Source organism: Drosophila serrata, unplaced genomic scaffold, assembly GCF_035046125.1.
Source record: "Drosophila serrata isolate PLE 108 unplaced genomic scaffold, ASM3504612v1 contig_378, whole genome shotgun sequence".
In the NCBI taxonomy this organism is placed as follows: Eukaryota; Metazoa; Arthropoda; class Insecta; order Diptera; family Drosophilidae; genus Drosophila; species Drosophila serrata.
In genome coordinates, this window is record NW_028257276.1 from 519,485 (window position 1) to 533,203 (window position 13,719).

General features: G+C 42.0%; 3 protein-coding genes across 4 annotated transcripts; all 3 read left to right on the plus strand.

The window, feature by feature from the left end:
* Positions 1-825: 825 nt before the first annotated feature.
* On the plus strand, positions 826-1,453 carry LOC110183073 (skp1-related protein-like). The gene has a single exon (XM_020951259.2). It carries the CDS (start codon positions 932-934, stop codon positions 1,319-1,321), a length of 390 nt encoding a protein of 129 aa, XP_020806918.2. The 5' UTR covers positions 826-931; the 3' UTR covers positions 1,322-1,453.
* Positions 1,454-4,151: 2,698 nt separating this feature from the next.
* LOC110183050 (juvenile hormone esterase) lies at positions 4,152-7,881 on the plus strand. 2 transcript variants are annotated; one of them, XM_020951234.2, is made up of 5 exons: positions 4,154-4,646; positions 4,711-5,833; positions 6,306-6,653; positions 7,213-7,514; positions 7,579-7,881. In XM_020951234.2, the coding sequence occupies exons 2-5, from the start codon at positions 4,925-4,927 to the stop codon at positions 7,802-7,804; spliced, it is 1,785 nt and encodes a 594-aa protein (XP_020806893.2). In that variant the 5' UTR covers positions 4,154-4,646; positions 4,711-4,924; the 3' UTR covers positions 7,805-7,881. The 2 variants fall into 2 exon arrangements, with proteins under 2 accessions (XP_086696006.1, XP_020806893.2); XM_086839880.1 differs by lacking the exons at positions 6,306-6,653; positions 7,213-7,514; positions 7,579-7,881 and adding an exon at positions 6,128-6,219 and having other exon boundaries at positions 4,152-4,646.
* A 441-nt stretch (positions 7,882-8,322) lies between these two features.
* LOC110183048 (L-asparaginase) lies at positions 8,323-13,619 on the plus strand. The gene is made up of 4 exons (XM_020951232.2): positions 8,323-9,222; positions 11,227-11,462; positions 11,514-12,263; positions 12,364-13,619. Exons 1-4 carry the CDS (start codon positions 8,979-8,981, stop codon positions 13,072-13,074), a joined length of 1,941 nt encoding a protein of 646 aa, XP_020806891.1. The 5' UTR covers positions 8,323-8,978; the 3' UTR covers positions 13,075-13,619.
* The last annotated feature ends 100 nt before the right edge of the window (positions 13,620-13,719 follow it).

Consider the following 13,719-nt stretch of genomic DNA (forward strand, 5'->3'; position numbering starts at 1 on the left):
TTGAGTAGTAACAAATTCAAAAGTATGATGTTTAATTAAATCCCTTTGCTGCAAACTCCTTTCCTTTTTTTGATTTCATAGTTAATGCCTGCTGCATTCAATGTGGATTTAATCGTGCTGAATAACTGAATCTGGCACTGCCTTTTCGCCCGTCTGCTGTCATTGGGTAATTGTATTAACTACAGATGTAGCCTGTACATGCTGTACATCGGTGCAAGATCTAGGGGAAGATGCTTGATGGGAGCTGAGAGCTGGTAGAAGGGGCAGCATCAGCTGCCACAACTAATTAGCTGGGGGCCCACATGCATAGGCAAACTGCGTTAATGGAGTGCGTAATGGGTTAATTTTGGCCCAGCAATTCCCCCCATTTTGGCTCTCTCCCTCACTCTCCCGTCTCCTCGTCTGTCAATGTTTACACTTTTGTTTAGCAAGGACGGGCTAATGGGTGGTGGGTGGTGCTGCTGCGTGTCGACGTGTCGACGTCACAGTCAGCCTAAGTCGGATTCCGGATTCTGAATTCTGAATTCAGATTCAGCAGCAGGCAAAGCCGCGCTCTGACGACAAGTTAATCACATCGTGTCCAATCAGGCGAGCTAATCCCTCTGACAGGCATCGACACTGCCTCATCCCCAGCCTCATCCTCATGCTTCCAACTTTGATATTCCACTGGGCGCACTTGTGCGAGAAGAGTCCAATGACTTTGGCAACTATTTTGGCCAAGTTCCCTCTTTAGTTTCTAAATAATAACAATACAAACATAACCTTAAAGCTTATATAATAGTGTTGTATAATGCTATAGAAGTTTTTAGGTTATTAAGTGTTGTTAGAATTATTTATCGATAAGCTTTATGACAACTATCACTAGCTCCTTTCGATACTTTTCCGAACTCAGCACATTCGTTGTCAAATAGAAAACATACAAAAAAAAAACATGACAAAATTAATCAAGCTTGTGTCTTCTCAAAATGAGATCTTCGAAGTGCCGCAGGCGATCATTAAGTGCTCAGGAATAATCTCAATTTTCTGCGAGGATGACGACACTGACCACGGCAACCTGAATGAGGAGGCGCTGTCGCTGCCCAATGTAAACTCCTACATTTTGGAGAAGGTGCTCACATGGGCCATGTATCACCACGAGGTCAAGGAAATCACGGACTGGGACGAAGACTTTATCAATATGGACACGTGCACGCTGATCGATCTGGTGGCTGCAGCCGATTACCTGGACATACCGGACCTACAGAGTCTCGCTTGCCGGGCTGTGGCCAACCTGGCGAAGGAGGACGACTACGACAGCGCGGAGACCTCCCGCCAAATCTAGAAGACTAGATCTTCGAGCTATGATGCCAAGCTGCAAATATATGTACATATGCACCAGAGGTGTTTACTTTGGCTCCTACAGCACTTGTTGATTCATGTATAGTCTGGGTATTAAAATGCTTTTCAAAGGGTATTACGGTTTGAGTTCTGATTGTTGTGGAAAGATCTACATCAGTGGTTCTTCTTGTTCAAAAGTGGAAAGATATTTTCTATCCTCTGGGAAAGCATATTCAAAGTTCTCATTCTCGCTGGCCAGCTTCCCCTGGATTCTCTGATTATTAATACTATTATGGATGTAAAACCTCGCAACAGCTGCTGCATATCAATTTGTGGCCTGCGCTTAACCTGATCCATGTCAGGTCGCCGGAACACAAAGTTCCTGTTCGTCTCTTTTTCTGCCAGTTTTTTTTCCTGTTGTCGTTATTCGACTTTGGCTAAGCTCGTTCCGGACATTGGCAATTTGCATTTGTCGATTCAACATCATCGACATTTCCTAGTGGCCAATTATCGCAAGGGCTCGCTGTGCTCCAGATTTGCTTGCCTTTTGGAGGCTTTAAAGTTTAGATAGGACACGGAGATCTCCCGGTTACGGTCCCAGTCCCGGTCCCGGTCTCCCCTTGGCTGAGCCAGTTTAAAAATTCGTTTAAATTCCATTGCCAAAAGTGGCCTGTTGTCCCTTGTTTTGTAGAATAAAAAAAGGAAGTCAAAAGCAAAAGCAAAGTGAAGAAAATAAAGGCTGGGAAAATATGCAGGAACCGCGAAATTGAAATTTTGGCTTCGCCTGGTGGCGGCTTCTTTGCATTGTTTGGAACTGGGATTGAGATTGGTAGTGGAAGCTGGGGGTTAAGGGATGGATGGCTCAATGGCTCACCCACCTGATCCTAAGTAAATACAAGGACAAGCGCCATGCATGTGACTGACTCTGACTCGGCTCTGGATATATATTTATATTCCCTTTTTTAATTAAATGAAACCAGAGGAATTGACCCAAAATGCAGAATAAATAAATATTTGGGGGGCGGTGGGAGGGTTGCTCCTTTTCGTGTTTTGTGTTTTCGTTAATAATTATTTCACTTTTTTCCGCGGCGAAAAGGAGGTGGAAAGAATTCAAAAGATGCCGCCGCACATAGCCATTGTTTATTGTAAAAACAAAACCGAAACACGGCAAAGGGAAGGGGGAAACAAAAAAATAAAATAAAGGGGATTGAGGATAGCGAAAAAAAATAGAAACAACAATAAATATTTCACCTTCAATAAATCATTTCCCATTTTTGCTGCTGCCCAGCAGCAAATCCCCTTTACACCTTCCACAGAAACAGAGGGGGAAAAAAAACGAGCAAGAAAAAAGGGTTTCTTGTCAACCCCAAGAGGGGAATCCCTTTTTGTTGGCCCTAAAACTCAACAAAATTAAATCGCAAATATGTTTAAACTAAACACAGAGGTTGTGTCGCCCAAATATGAATGAATTTTACCTAATTTTGGCTGCCATATACTTGTAATTCTTTGACAAAATAGTTAAGGTTGTAAGTATAACATAATACTATAATGAAATGTATTCAAACAACTATAAACGGCAACGGATGTCTATATGTAGAAGCAATGTATGAAATGTTTCTACCATAACGAAGTATTCTATGATCCGCTGGAAGTTCCAACTGATGACACTGTCTCTACTTAAAACCAATTATCCTGCACATTTCCCTTACGAAATGTAACCACTATGTGGCAAAAAAGAGTCCTTTGGCCAGCCGGAGACATCCCCTCTACCTCCCAGGAAATAGATATATGTATGTATATAAAGCTACTTTGAACACATATCAATTTGGCTTGGACAAGAGAGGAGCTTGCTGCCTGGACTTTGTTTGTTTTCGGGCTGATAAATTGGCACTCAAGTGGATTAAAATTGTTTGCAGCTAAAATAAATCTGTGTGTGGCCTCGGACGGCATTAGCCAGGAGGCGGAAAAGGTAGCTTCAAGCTCCTGCCTGCACTCTCCCCATTCGAATGGAAAGTTATAGAAAATTTCTCAATTTTTTAATATCCTTCTCTTTGCCGCTCATCAGCAGCTTGCTAACTTCAAAGGGCCCTCCTTATTAGCTCGACGACGATGGCATTTTTTGGGGCATGCAAAGGCGCATTTTTTAAGAGTCGCTTCCCACTGGGGTCATTATCAGCATTTTTATACTGCTTTACAACTTTCAAGTTTCGTTTTGTATTTGTTTTTTGCCTTTGAGCTTCTTTTTTCTGGGCCTTAAATATTTCTCATGCATACTTAAAATTGTAAAAATTAACATATTACTATAATCGTCGATGCTACCGCTCTTTGCACGCATTCTGTGCTTGGGGAACCTTGGGCCCGATCCAAGCCAATCGCCGCCATCCTAGAGACATGGCAACCAAGGCTACTGGATACCCATACTTCGATCCAGTTCGGCTGGATATATATCTATATATCTATCTACCTCAAACTAAACGAAGTTCTCGCGGCTCGACTTAATGTGTCTTGTCATTGACAGTCAGTAGTCCAGCTGTCGTCGCTTGGCTCTGGCCAAATTAAATTATTAAGCTGCCGCGCACACTGGGCTCAAAATAAATACAACCACAGTTTTCATAAAATATTGAAAGGAATGAGCAAATACATAGATAAGAATGTGTATCGAGAGAAAGTCTCTTTTTCGAATATTTCATATTTTCTGAGATTTAAATATAAAAAAAGGCCCCAAATATTTGTATACATCAACGAAATCACTCACCCGATCCATAATATTTAAAGAAATCCTTTTGAAATATGGTTGAAATAAGTTGAAGTATGAGAATAGTAGATGTAGACAATGCCATGAGTTGAGCTGAGTAAGCCCTGCGAACAAAAAGAAAACATAATTAATGAAATATTCTATGGGTAAGATGATCTCATCGTCAGACCGCATGGGTCTTTCTATATATACCAAACCCATGATAATCAATTAAAAAACAATACATTAATGTCTTAGGGACACACCTAAGACCACGGTGCTGTGTTTTCGGCCTGATCTTTTTGGCCAAATTTGCGCAGTGTTCCAAAACGAAACTTAAACATGTGAAACTGATGTCGATGCTTGATGGCGCGCTGCTGCTGTTGATGGCGATGTTGATGCTGATTACGATGCTAAGTGGCTAAAACAGAAAGAGAAAAAAATTGATCAATGCGTACGAAGTAAGCCATAAAATACTCTATAGGTTGTAATAATTTTAAGAGGAGTGTGTGCACTTGATGGGGATCTTACCAAAGAAAACATAAGGAATGTGATGCGTATCTCTGGAAGCTATTTTACAAACATTATATACCAGGTTTAGACATTTGCATCTCCTATATCTTGTGTCTTAATCAAGTAATGAAACCCTCCTATTGTAGGAGCAAACAAAATCGCATTAGCCAAGTACCCCATCGAGCGTGTATGGAAATATAAGCGGAATTAATGAGCTAAGAGACGGGACAAGAGCGAACAAAAATTCGGTAAACAAGTTCGCTGCAGGCCGGAGTCGCCGCTCCACGATGATGATGTGTTGTAATCTTAAAACTACCAGCGCTGTGCAGCCGCGAAATCAGTCTCAACTCGGACTACACAATGACAAGTGTTGGACGCGCAACGTGGATCTGTCTCTGCCTGGTGGTGCTGCTTGGTGGCCGCCCCATCAAGGCTCGAAACTCACAAAGCCTGCACGTGCGTCTCTCGCATGGAGGCTGGCTGATCGGTCGCCACCTGACCACCCACAACGGGCGTCCCATGCGGGCCTTTATGGGCGTGCCATATGCGGAGCCACCGCTGGACGAGCTTCGCTTCCGTCCCCCGGTGCCGGCGTCCACTTGGCAGGGCGAGCGTCTTGCCGTGAAGGATGCACCGATCTGCCTGCAGCGAGATCCTTTTCGTCGCGACACCATCATCGAGGGCAGCGAGGACTGTCTGTATCTAAATGTCTATACGCCGGGCACGAAACCGCGCTTCAATGGCTCGCTGCCGGTGATGGTGTGGTTCCACGGTGGCGGCTGGCAATGTGGCTCCGGCATCAGTAGCTTCTATGGCCCGGACTTCCTGTTGGACCACGACGTTGTCCTCGTCTCGGCAAACTTTCGCCTGGGGCCGCTTGGTTTCCTCAGCACTGAGACCCTGGATTGTCCCGGCAATAATGGACTCAAGGATCAGGTGGAGGTGCTGCGCTGGGTGCGTGCAAACATCGAATCCTTTGGCGGCGATCCCGGCAGTGTCACCGTCTTTGGGGAAAGTGCCGGCGGTGCGAGTGTCACCTATCACATGCTGTCGCCCAAGTCACGCGGTCTCCTGCATCGCGGCATTGCACAGTCGGGCACCTACTTCAATCCCTGGGCTCAGCCCGCCCACAAAGGTGTGGCAGCGGGAAGGGCCGAGAAGCTGGCCAAACTGGTTGGTTGCGGTGGTGGCTCCTCGTGGGAGGAGAAGTTGAAATGCTTGCGGCAAAAGCCAGCCGATGACATTGTGGCCTCCTTGTACGACATGTTTGTAAGTTTTTCTCTTAAATTTCTACTTTTAAGGTTAATTCTCTGAAAAATATAAAGTATCATTATCCTAATCATAAGTTCTAGCAAAGGAGTCTTTAGAAAACCTTTTGAGACTTGGCTTAACTTAAAATGCCTAGCAAGTATTAGCAAATTACGTATAAACTAATATATATTTAAACTTATATTAGTTTTCAGATAAAAACTACCTTTTAAAAAAGGTTTTTAAAGAAAACTAAAGCCTAAAGCTAGACAAACATTTAAACTGTTGTTTCTTACAAAATCTAAACATATATAGAAAGGCCCGAAAAAACCTTGAACCATAGCAAAAGTAGTTCAAATCAGTCAAAGATCATTGTTAAACGCGACAAAACGGCAAAAGATTAACCAAATTTGGTAAACAATAAATAGAGTACAATGTACACTAAAATTGAAAGTGAATAAATTATATCTAAGCTCTAACCTCTTGTTTGCAGATCTGGGACTTTGACCCGATGATACCTTTCCCGCCAGTCATTGAGCCGGAGCATGAAGGCGCTTTCCTGACGGTGCCACCGCGTCAGGCCCCGCAGCCGCATGGCCTGGAGCTGCCCCTGATGATAGGCGCCACAGCGGAGGAGGGACTCCTCAAGACGGCCGCCTTGCTCAATCTTCCCCAGCTGATGGCTGAGTTTAAGTCGCAGTTTGATCAGGTGCTGCCTGTAGTCCTGAATTACGATCACCACGAAAAAGGGGTGCAACGGCAGATAACGCAACGCATCGAGAGCTTCTACTTTAAACAGGGTCACGACTATAGCAAGGCTAATCACCAGAATTTGACCGATGTAAGTGTTTTTAGACCTAAAATGGGAGAAAGAGTGATTAAAAATGGTGTTTATAGTAGAGGATGAGCTTTATATTTTCAATACAAGTGCGTAGGGGTAGCAAATATATATATTATATATATATTTTATCCAGTTGTATCTTTTTTTCTTCAATTATTTAGTAATAGAAAGGCATTGTCTATTTAAATCGCATAAAAAAGAGATTTCTATGAAATTCTTTTTAATTCACTTATTACGCCGCTCGGATATACGGAAAAAATGCACCTATACAATTTTTTAATTCTAAATAGTGTAAAAAAACACACACAATTACGCTGCAATCAAGACCTTCCAATACGCAATGACTTTTATAACCAGAAATTTAAATCAGCAGCTGGCTAGTTAATCAGCAATTAAAACAGCAAGAAGTTTTGCATGAATCAAGTGAAGGTTGTCATAAAAATTAGCCCTAACTTATGGGACATTATCTGAGAACTTGAAGGAAATAAGGCATACAAAGTTGAGAGACTTACATCTTAATATAATCTTAAATCGTAAACAATAACTGGTTTGTCTTTAGCTTATCTCGGATGGCTGGTTTGTGGCCGGCATCGACGAGTATATGAAGCTTCGCCTGAACCAGAAGGAGGACACCGTCGTGGCTCCCACATATGTTTACCTTTTCGATCACAAGGGCGCCGCCAGCTTCTCGGAGATTTTCAAGGGGGAGCGGAACGAATTCTATGGCGCCTGCCATGCCGAAGAGCTGCAATATCTGTTTCCCATCGGCCGAGAACTGTTTGTTAGTGCAGTGCCAACGCGGCAGGACCTGCAACTGCGCCAACTGATGCTCCAACTCTGGGTCAGCTTCGCACGCACCGGGTGAGTAGTTGTCCTGCTCCGCTTCAAATTTAACGGATCAAACTCACCGAAATCCCAATTACAGCAATCCAAATCCAACAAATACAAGCTTCATTTTGCCCACCTGGCGTCCGGCGTACAGTTATCCGGTGGAGTACGCTCGCCTTGGCACCAAAATCGACGCGGACGACGAAGACGAGGCGACGCCACTTTTCCGCATAGAAAGTGAATTAATGCAGCAGCGCGTTGATTTTTGGAGCGAACTGCAAGCACATCTGCCTGCCGCCAGTCACGCACACATCGAGCTCTAGCCCAATGAATCTATTTTAATGTATTTCTTGTATAGTTTTTCTTTAATACATTGATGCTACCGCCATTTCCAGAAAAACTTTCTTTTTTGCCGCGAAAAGTAACGGGGCTTTTGGGGTAGCCGGACTACAAAAAAACACCTTTTGGGCTACCAGATCGCTTAATCTAGCTTATTCTATTTCTAGCTGTTTTTAGCTACTTTTAGCTATTCTTAAGGGCTTTCAATGAAAGAGCGCCGAACTCAAGACTATAAAGTATAAAAAATAGGATTTCCTATACGACTAAATGAATGCAAATATCGGTACTGGATTCATAATAAAAAGATTATCCGATATTTTCAGTCATTCAGCGACCCCGAGGTCGCAATTCATCGCCGATATTTTCATTAATTCTGTCGTATATGGAATTCCCCTGATAGTGTCAAAAAATTTAATACAATAATATAAATCAAATAAATATAATTAAATTATTAATGTTGAATACATAAATAAATGTTTATTAAAAGAATTTAGCTTTTTTCTTGCTAATTTCATTCAGCAACCCCATCTGGCAACCTTGGAATTGCCAGCGTTGCCGAAAGTTTTTTCTAAACTAATCAATAAGAAAAACAAAAAAGCAATGTCTATATATAGAAAAGGGAAGAAAAGCAGACGCTTACAATTAGCAACTGAACGTATTTATTGTTGGCAAAAGCCAAGGCACGCATCCCCTGCGAGAGAATAATCAGTGAAAAACGATACAATTCAGAAGAAAAAACATGCAAACGGACGGTCTATCGATAGTCAAGGGCCCAGCTGATGCGTGTTTATTTATGGCTGTAAATATTCATATCAGTGGAGGAAATACCTCTAGCACTTGAATTTCGTTAGATTAGTCATGTACGTCGTGGGCCAAAGTCTTGCGCCGTGCTTATCTCCATTGCTTTAAGTGATTGCGTCGCAGTGATTGGATTCATTTCCTCCTCACCAGGGAACCACGCGCTCCCCCGCAGACTTTTTTCTAATTTCCCAATTCCTAACACTACACTGCCTCGATAACGAGTTGCACAAATAAACAAACAACAACAACGCGCACGGGTTAATGGATTTTCTGTTTACGCCCGGATTCAGTTCGAAAGTGATAAGCTAAGCCGCCAGAGAATCTCAGTGAATCTCAGCCCCCATTGAAAGGCCAACCATGTCCACAAACGGATCAGCAGCAGAGGCAGCGAAGCCCATCGACATCACCGTGCGGCTGCCGCCCCATGAGCGCCTCGCCTCGCTGGACAAGAGCATGCCACCGGCATCGCCCACTCTGCCCAGTCCCACAATCCGGCGGAACAAGAGCGATGGCAAGCTGATGGCCCAGGATGTGAAGGAGGCGCGGGTCAAGGTCATCTACACGGGCGGCACCATCGGCATGGTGCGGAACGATCGGAATGGTAAGGGGTTAACGAATACTGAACCGATTAAAGAAACGATTACGTTAGCTGTAGGAAAAAAACCAAAGGTTCAGGTTGGGAACAATAAAGTCGTAAATGTTAATAAAATAATGTACATATGTTCAAATACATATAGAGTCGGCATTGTCCATAGGCAAATTAGATTTGTTTTTATATGTATCACCTTATAGCTAACCATTTTGATCATTTTTGTATATCCTGTTATATCCCATAATCCTTGTACTTGTTTTAAATGCGAGATAACTTAACTCGTACTTTATATAGTGTTTTTGTCAGTGTTAATTAGAGCTCTGATGCCAACAAGCAAATATTAAACTTAAGAATCGCCAGTAGAAATGATGATGCAAGAACTAGTAGAGAGCTCAGTAATAAGGCGACATTTTTTACGTAATTTTCTGTAAATTGCATTAAAAAACTTGATTGATTTCTTATAAAATAATATCAGAAAAACCCTATTTATATGGCAAGCTATACTATCTTAACAATTAATTTTTATACATATCATATGATATACGAAAATCTTTTCTTTTTTATCTACCTAGCAGAGGTCCCAAAATATACCTAGATAATGAAAATGATACCGGAATTTATCAGACCTGAAAATTGATTGAAAACGGAATGACTGTCTATATTTTAAGAAATATTAAAATGAACAAGAAAGGAAACTAACTTCAGAAAGCCTAAGGTTATATACCCTTGAATTTGTAATTGAATTAAAGAATTGGAACGAAAATCGATCATAACTCAGTTTAAAATAGTTGCATATTTTAATCTATATTTCAATATTTTTATATGACTATTTGTTCTACAAATTAAAACTTAAAAAGCTCATAACTTTGCCAAAAATGCATTCAATTCGATTCGGAAAGCTGTTGTATTCTAGTTTTAAATAGGTTTTAAAATCTGCATACTGAAATTTAATTTTTAAACTTTTTTAATTTTTGTCGATTTTTCAAAACGGTATTTATGAAAAAAGGCTTAAAAAATGTTGAAAAAAAATTTCAAAAATTTTGTTCTTTCTTTAATGCGTAGAAAGATTCGTCTGTTTATGCTGATCAAGAATATATATGGAATATAGGGTCGGAAATGACTCCTTCACAGTGTTTTAAGCTTCTGACTGAATTGTTAATACCACTTTTCCAGTCGATATTTCGATATTTTTAAATGACTATTTGTTCTACAAATTAAAACTTAAAAAGCTCATAACTTTGTCAAAAATGCATTAAATTCGATTCGGAAAGCTGTTCTGTTCTAATTTTAAATAGGTTTTAAAATCTGCATACTGAAATTTAATTTTTAAACTATTTTAATTTTTGTCGATTTTTCAAAACGGTATTTATGTAAAAAAGGCTTAAAAAATGTTGAAAAAAAATTTCAAAAATTTTGTTCTTTCTTTAATGCGTAGAAAGATTCGTCTGTTTATGCTGATCAAGAATATATATGGAATATAGGGCCGGAAATGACTCCTTCACAGTGTTTTAAGCTTCTGACTGAATTGTTAATACCACTTTTCCAGTCGATATTTCGATATTTTTAAATGACTATTTGTTCTACAAATTAAAACTTAAAAAGCTCATAACTGTGCCAAAAATGCATTAAAATCGATTCCGAAAGCTGTTTTGTTCTAGTTTTAAATAGGTTTTAAAATCTGCATACTGAAATTTAATTTTTAAACTATTTCAATTTTTGTCGGTTTTTCAAAATGGTATTTATGTAAAAATGCGTTTAAAAATGTTGAAAAAAAATTTCAAAAATTTTGTTCTTTCCTTAATGCGTAGAAAGATTCGTCTGTTTATGCTGATCAAGAATATATATGGAATATAGGGTCGGAAATGACTACTTCTATGCGTTTTGAGCTTCTGACTGAAATTATAATACACTACAAGGGCATAAAAATGGTATTTCATGGGACTTCAACTTGGTTCTTGAGTTTCTTAAATATTATTTAGAAATAAATCTTGAATTTTTTTGTAATACTTCCAGTGCTGGCACCGATACCCAATGCCCTAGTCCGCAGTATTCGCAGTTACCCGAACATCCATGACGAAGCCTACGCGCTGCGTCGCTTCGGAGCTTCGGCTTCGATGGCTCCTTTGGTTCTGCCCTTTGTCCAGGGCGTGGACCGGAGGATTCTCTATCAGATCACGGAGTACACGCCGCTGCTGGACAGCAGTAATATGACGATGAATGACTGGGCGCGTATAGCCAGCGATATACAGGTAAGAGTATTCCCAAAAGAAAGTATCAATTTTCATATTCCCTTCTTGTAGCAATCCTACGAGTTCTTTGATGGATTCGTGGTGCTCCATGGCACCGACACGCTGTCCTACACCGCCTCGGCCCTGTCCTTCATGCTGGAGAATCTCGGTAAGACGGTGATCATCACGGGCTCCCAGATTCCCATATTTGAGACGCGCACCGATGGCAAGGATAACTTCACCTCGGCTCTGATCATAGCCGGCAATTATGTGATACCCGAGGTGTGCGTCTTCTTTGGTCACAAGCTGATGCGTGGCAATCGGACGGTGAAGGTCAGTTCGAATGCTTTGGACGCTTTCGATTCACCAAATGTACCGCCGCTAGCCACGATCGGCATCGATGTGAATGTGGACTATCGGATGATCTTCCGGCCGTGCAGCATCGAGCGGTTTTGCGTTCACCTGAAGCTCGACGAGAATGTGGGTCTGTTGCGCATCTTCCCCAGCATTTCGCTGGCCACCTTCCGAGCTTTCCTCGCTCCGCCGCTGAGGGGTGTCGTTCTTCAATCATTCGGATCCGGAAATATACCATCGAACCGAAAGGATCTGATTGATGAACTGCGAGCGGCCGACGAGCGTGGAGTCATTATAATTAATTGTACCCAATGCCCGAATGGCTCGGTTGCGGAAATCTACGATACGGGCAAGGTCCTGTGCGATGTGGGCGTGATTCCCGGCTACGATATGACCCCGGAGGCTGCGCTATCCAAGCTGGCCTATGTCATTGGCAAGGAGGAGTGGCCGCTGGAGGTCAAGAAGCAGGTGAGTGACCCATCGCAATGTTAAAATATAGATTTATGTGCATATTGCAGACGATATTGATAAAGATTTTCCTAAAGTCAAAGCTTTTTAACGATTCCAGATGATGCAATCGAATCTGCGAGGCGAACTGACCGCCGTGACGGCGCCTAAGATGGAGGACTATGATCTGGTGGACGCTGTGGCCCGTTCCCTGCATTTATCTTCGCCCCAGGAGTTGGACCAGCTGGGCGCCACCCTCTTTCCGGCCATGATCAATTCCGCCGTCGAGGAGGGAGACCTAAAGAAGATCAACAACCTGAAGGCCTATGGGGCCGATCTGTCCGGGACGAATCATGACCAGCGGACCGCTCTGCACCTGGCCTGCCAGCTGGGCAGCGTGGAGATCGTGAAGTATCTGCTGCACAACGGCGTGTCGGTGCATGCCCGCGATCGCTACGATAGGACGCCGCTCCTAGAGGCGGTGTCCACCGATAGCCACGAGATCATCCAGCTTCTGATTAACTGTGGCGCCCATCTAACCGGCTCTTCGCGTGCCGTCGGTGAGCAGCTGTGCGCCGCAGCAGCTCGAGGCTCGCTGGTGCGTCTGAAGTCGTATCAATATGCTGGCGCCGATCTCGCCCAGGCGGATCCCTCGGGGAGGACGGTGTTGCATGTGGCGGCGCTGCATGGGCATCCGGAGGTGGTGGAGTATGTCCTGCCGTATTTCGAGAATCCCCAAGAGAAGGATATGCTCGGGCTGAGTGCCTGGGACTATGCGGAGCGGGGTGGTGGTCATCCGGCGGTCATGAAGCTGCTAAAACCCACGGAATAATATTTATTTTAAATAGAGAAATCTCTCTTCCCAAAGTCACAAATTTCGTAAAAGATTTGAGATTTTGCTTTCTGTTTTTTAAAGATATTTGTCGGAGGTTGTTACTTATGTCTCGAGCATCTAGTCTGCTGGTTCCTCTACTTATTATACACATATATACTCCCAAACTGTATTGTTTATTAATCTTAAAGCGTAACTTAAACTTGTTTTTTGCATTTAACTCAGGCCAGTGTTGATTGTTTTAGTTCCTGACGAAATGTTTGTTTTTCTCAGATAATATAATATATATACTTGTATATTGAACCAGGTGACCTTTACTTAAACCCAAAAATGTTGTATGTAACACTAATTATTATAAAAGAAGCTAACATCGGTACGCCAAAGTTTATATACCCTCGCAATTAACAATATAAATTATATACATATATTTATTTGAAAATGAAAACCTTGAGAAAATATTCATATTTGATATTAATTCTTCCTCCACTGTTTGTATTTAGATAAAAAACATATTTCCTTAATGTAAATAAATACCAAAACCCAAATTGTACTTTGAGAAAATGTTCATAAGATAAAACATATTTTTGTGTTATCCCGATAAATATTTTTGAAAAACTGTTACATCTTAGCATTGCGGAAAGCAAA

What these genes read in the sequence shown, in the direction of transcription:
- LOC110183048 (XM_020951232.2), top strand. Translation starts at nt 8,979, where the DNA reads ATGTCCACAAACGGATCAGCAGCAGAGGCAGCGAAGCCCATCGACATC. An exon ending in GGTGCGGAACGATCGGAATG is followed by an intron (nt 9,223 to 11,226) that starts GTAAGGGGTTAA and finishes TAATACTTCCAG; the next exon opens with TGCTGGCACCGATACCCAAT. An exon ending in GTATAGCCAGCGATATACAG is followed by an intron (nt 11,463 to 11,513) that starts GTAAGAGTATTC and finishes CCCTTCTTGTAG; the next exon opens with CAATCCTACGAGTTCTTTGA.
- LOC110183073 (XM_020951259.2), top strand. Translation starts at nt 932, where the DNA reads ATGACAAAATTAATCAAGCTTGTGTCTTCTCAAAATGAGATCTTCGAA.
- LOC110183050 (XM_020951234.2), top strand. Translation starts at nt 4,925, where the DNA reads ATGACAAGTGTTGGACGCGCAACGTGGATCTGTCTCTGCCTGGTGGTG. An exon ending in CCTCCTTGTACGACATGTTT is followed by an intron (nt 5,834 to 6,305) that starts GTAAGTTTTTCT and finishes TCTTGTTTGCAG; the next exon opens with ATCTGGGACTTTGACCCGAT. An exon ending in ATCACCAGAATTTGACCGAT is followed by an intron (nt 6,654 to 7,212) that starts GTAAGTGTTTTT and finishes GTTTGTCTTTAG; the next exon opens with CTTATCTCGGATGGCTGGTT.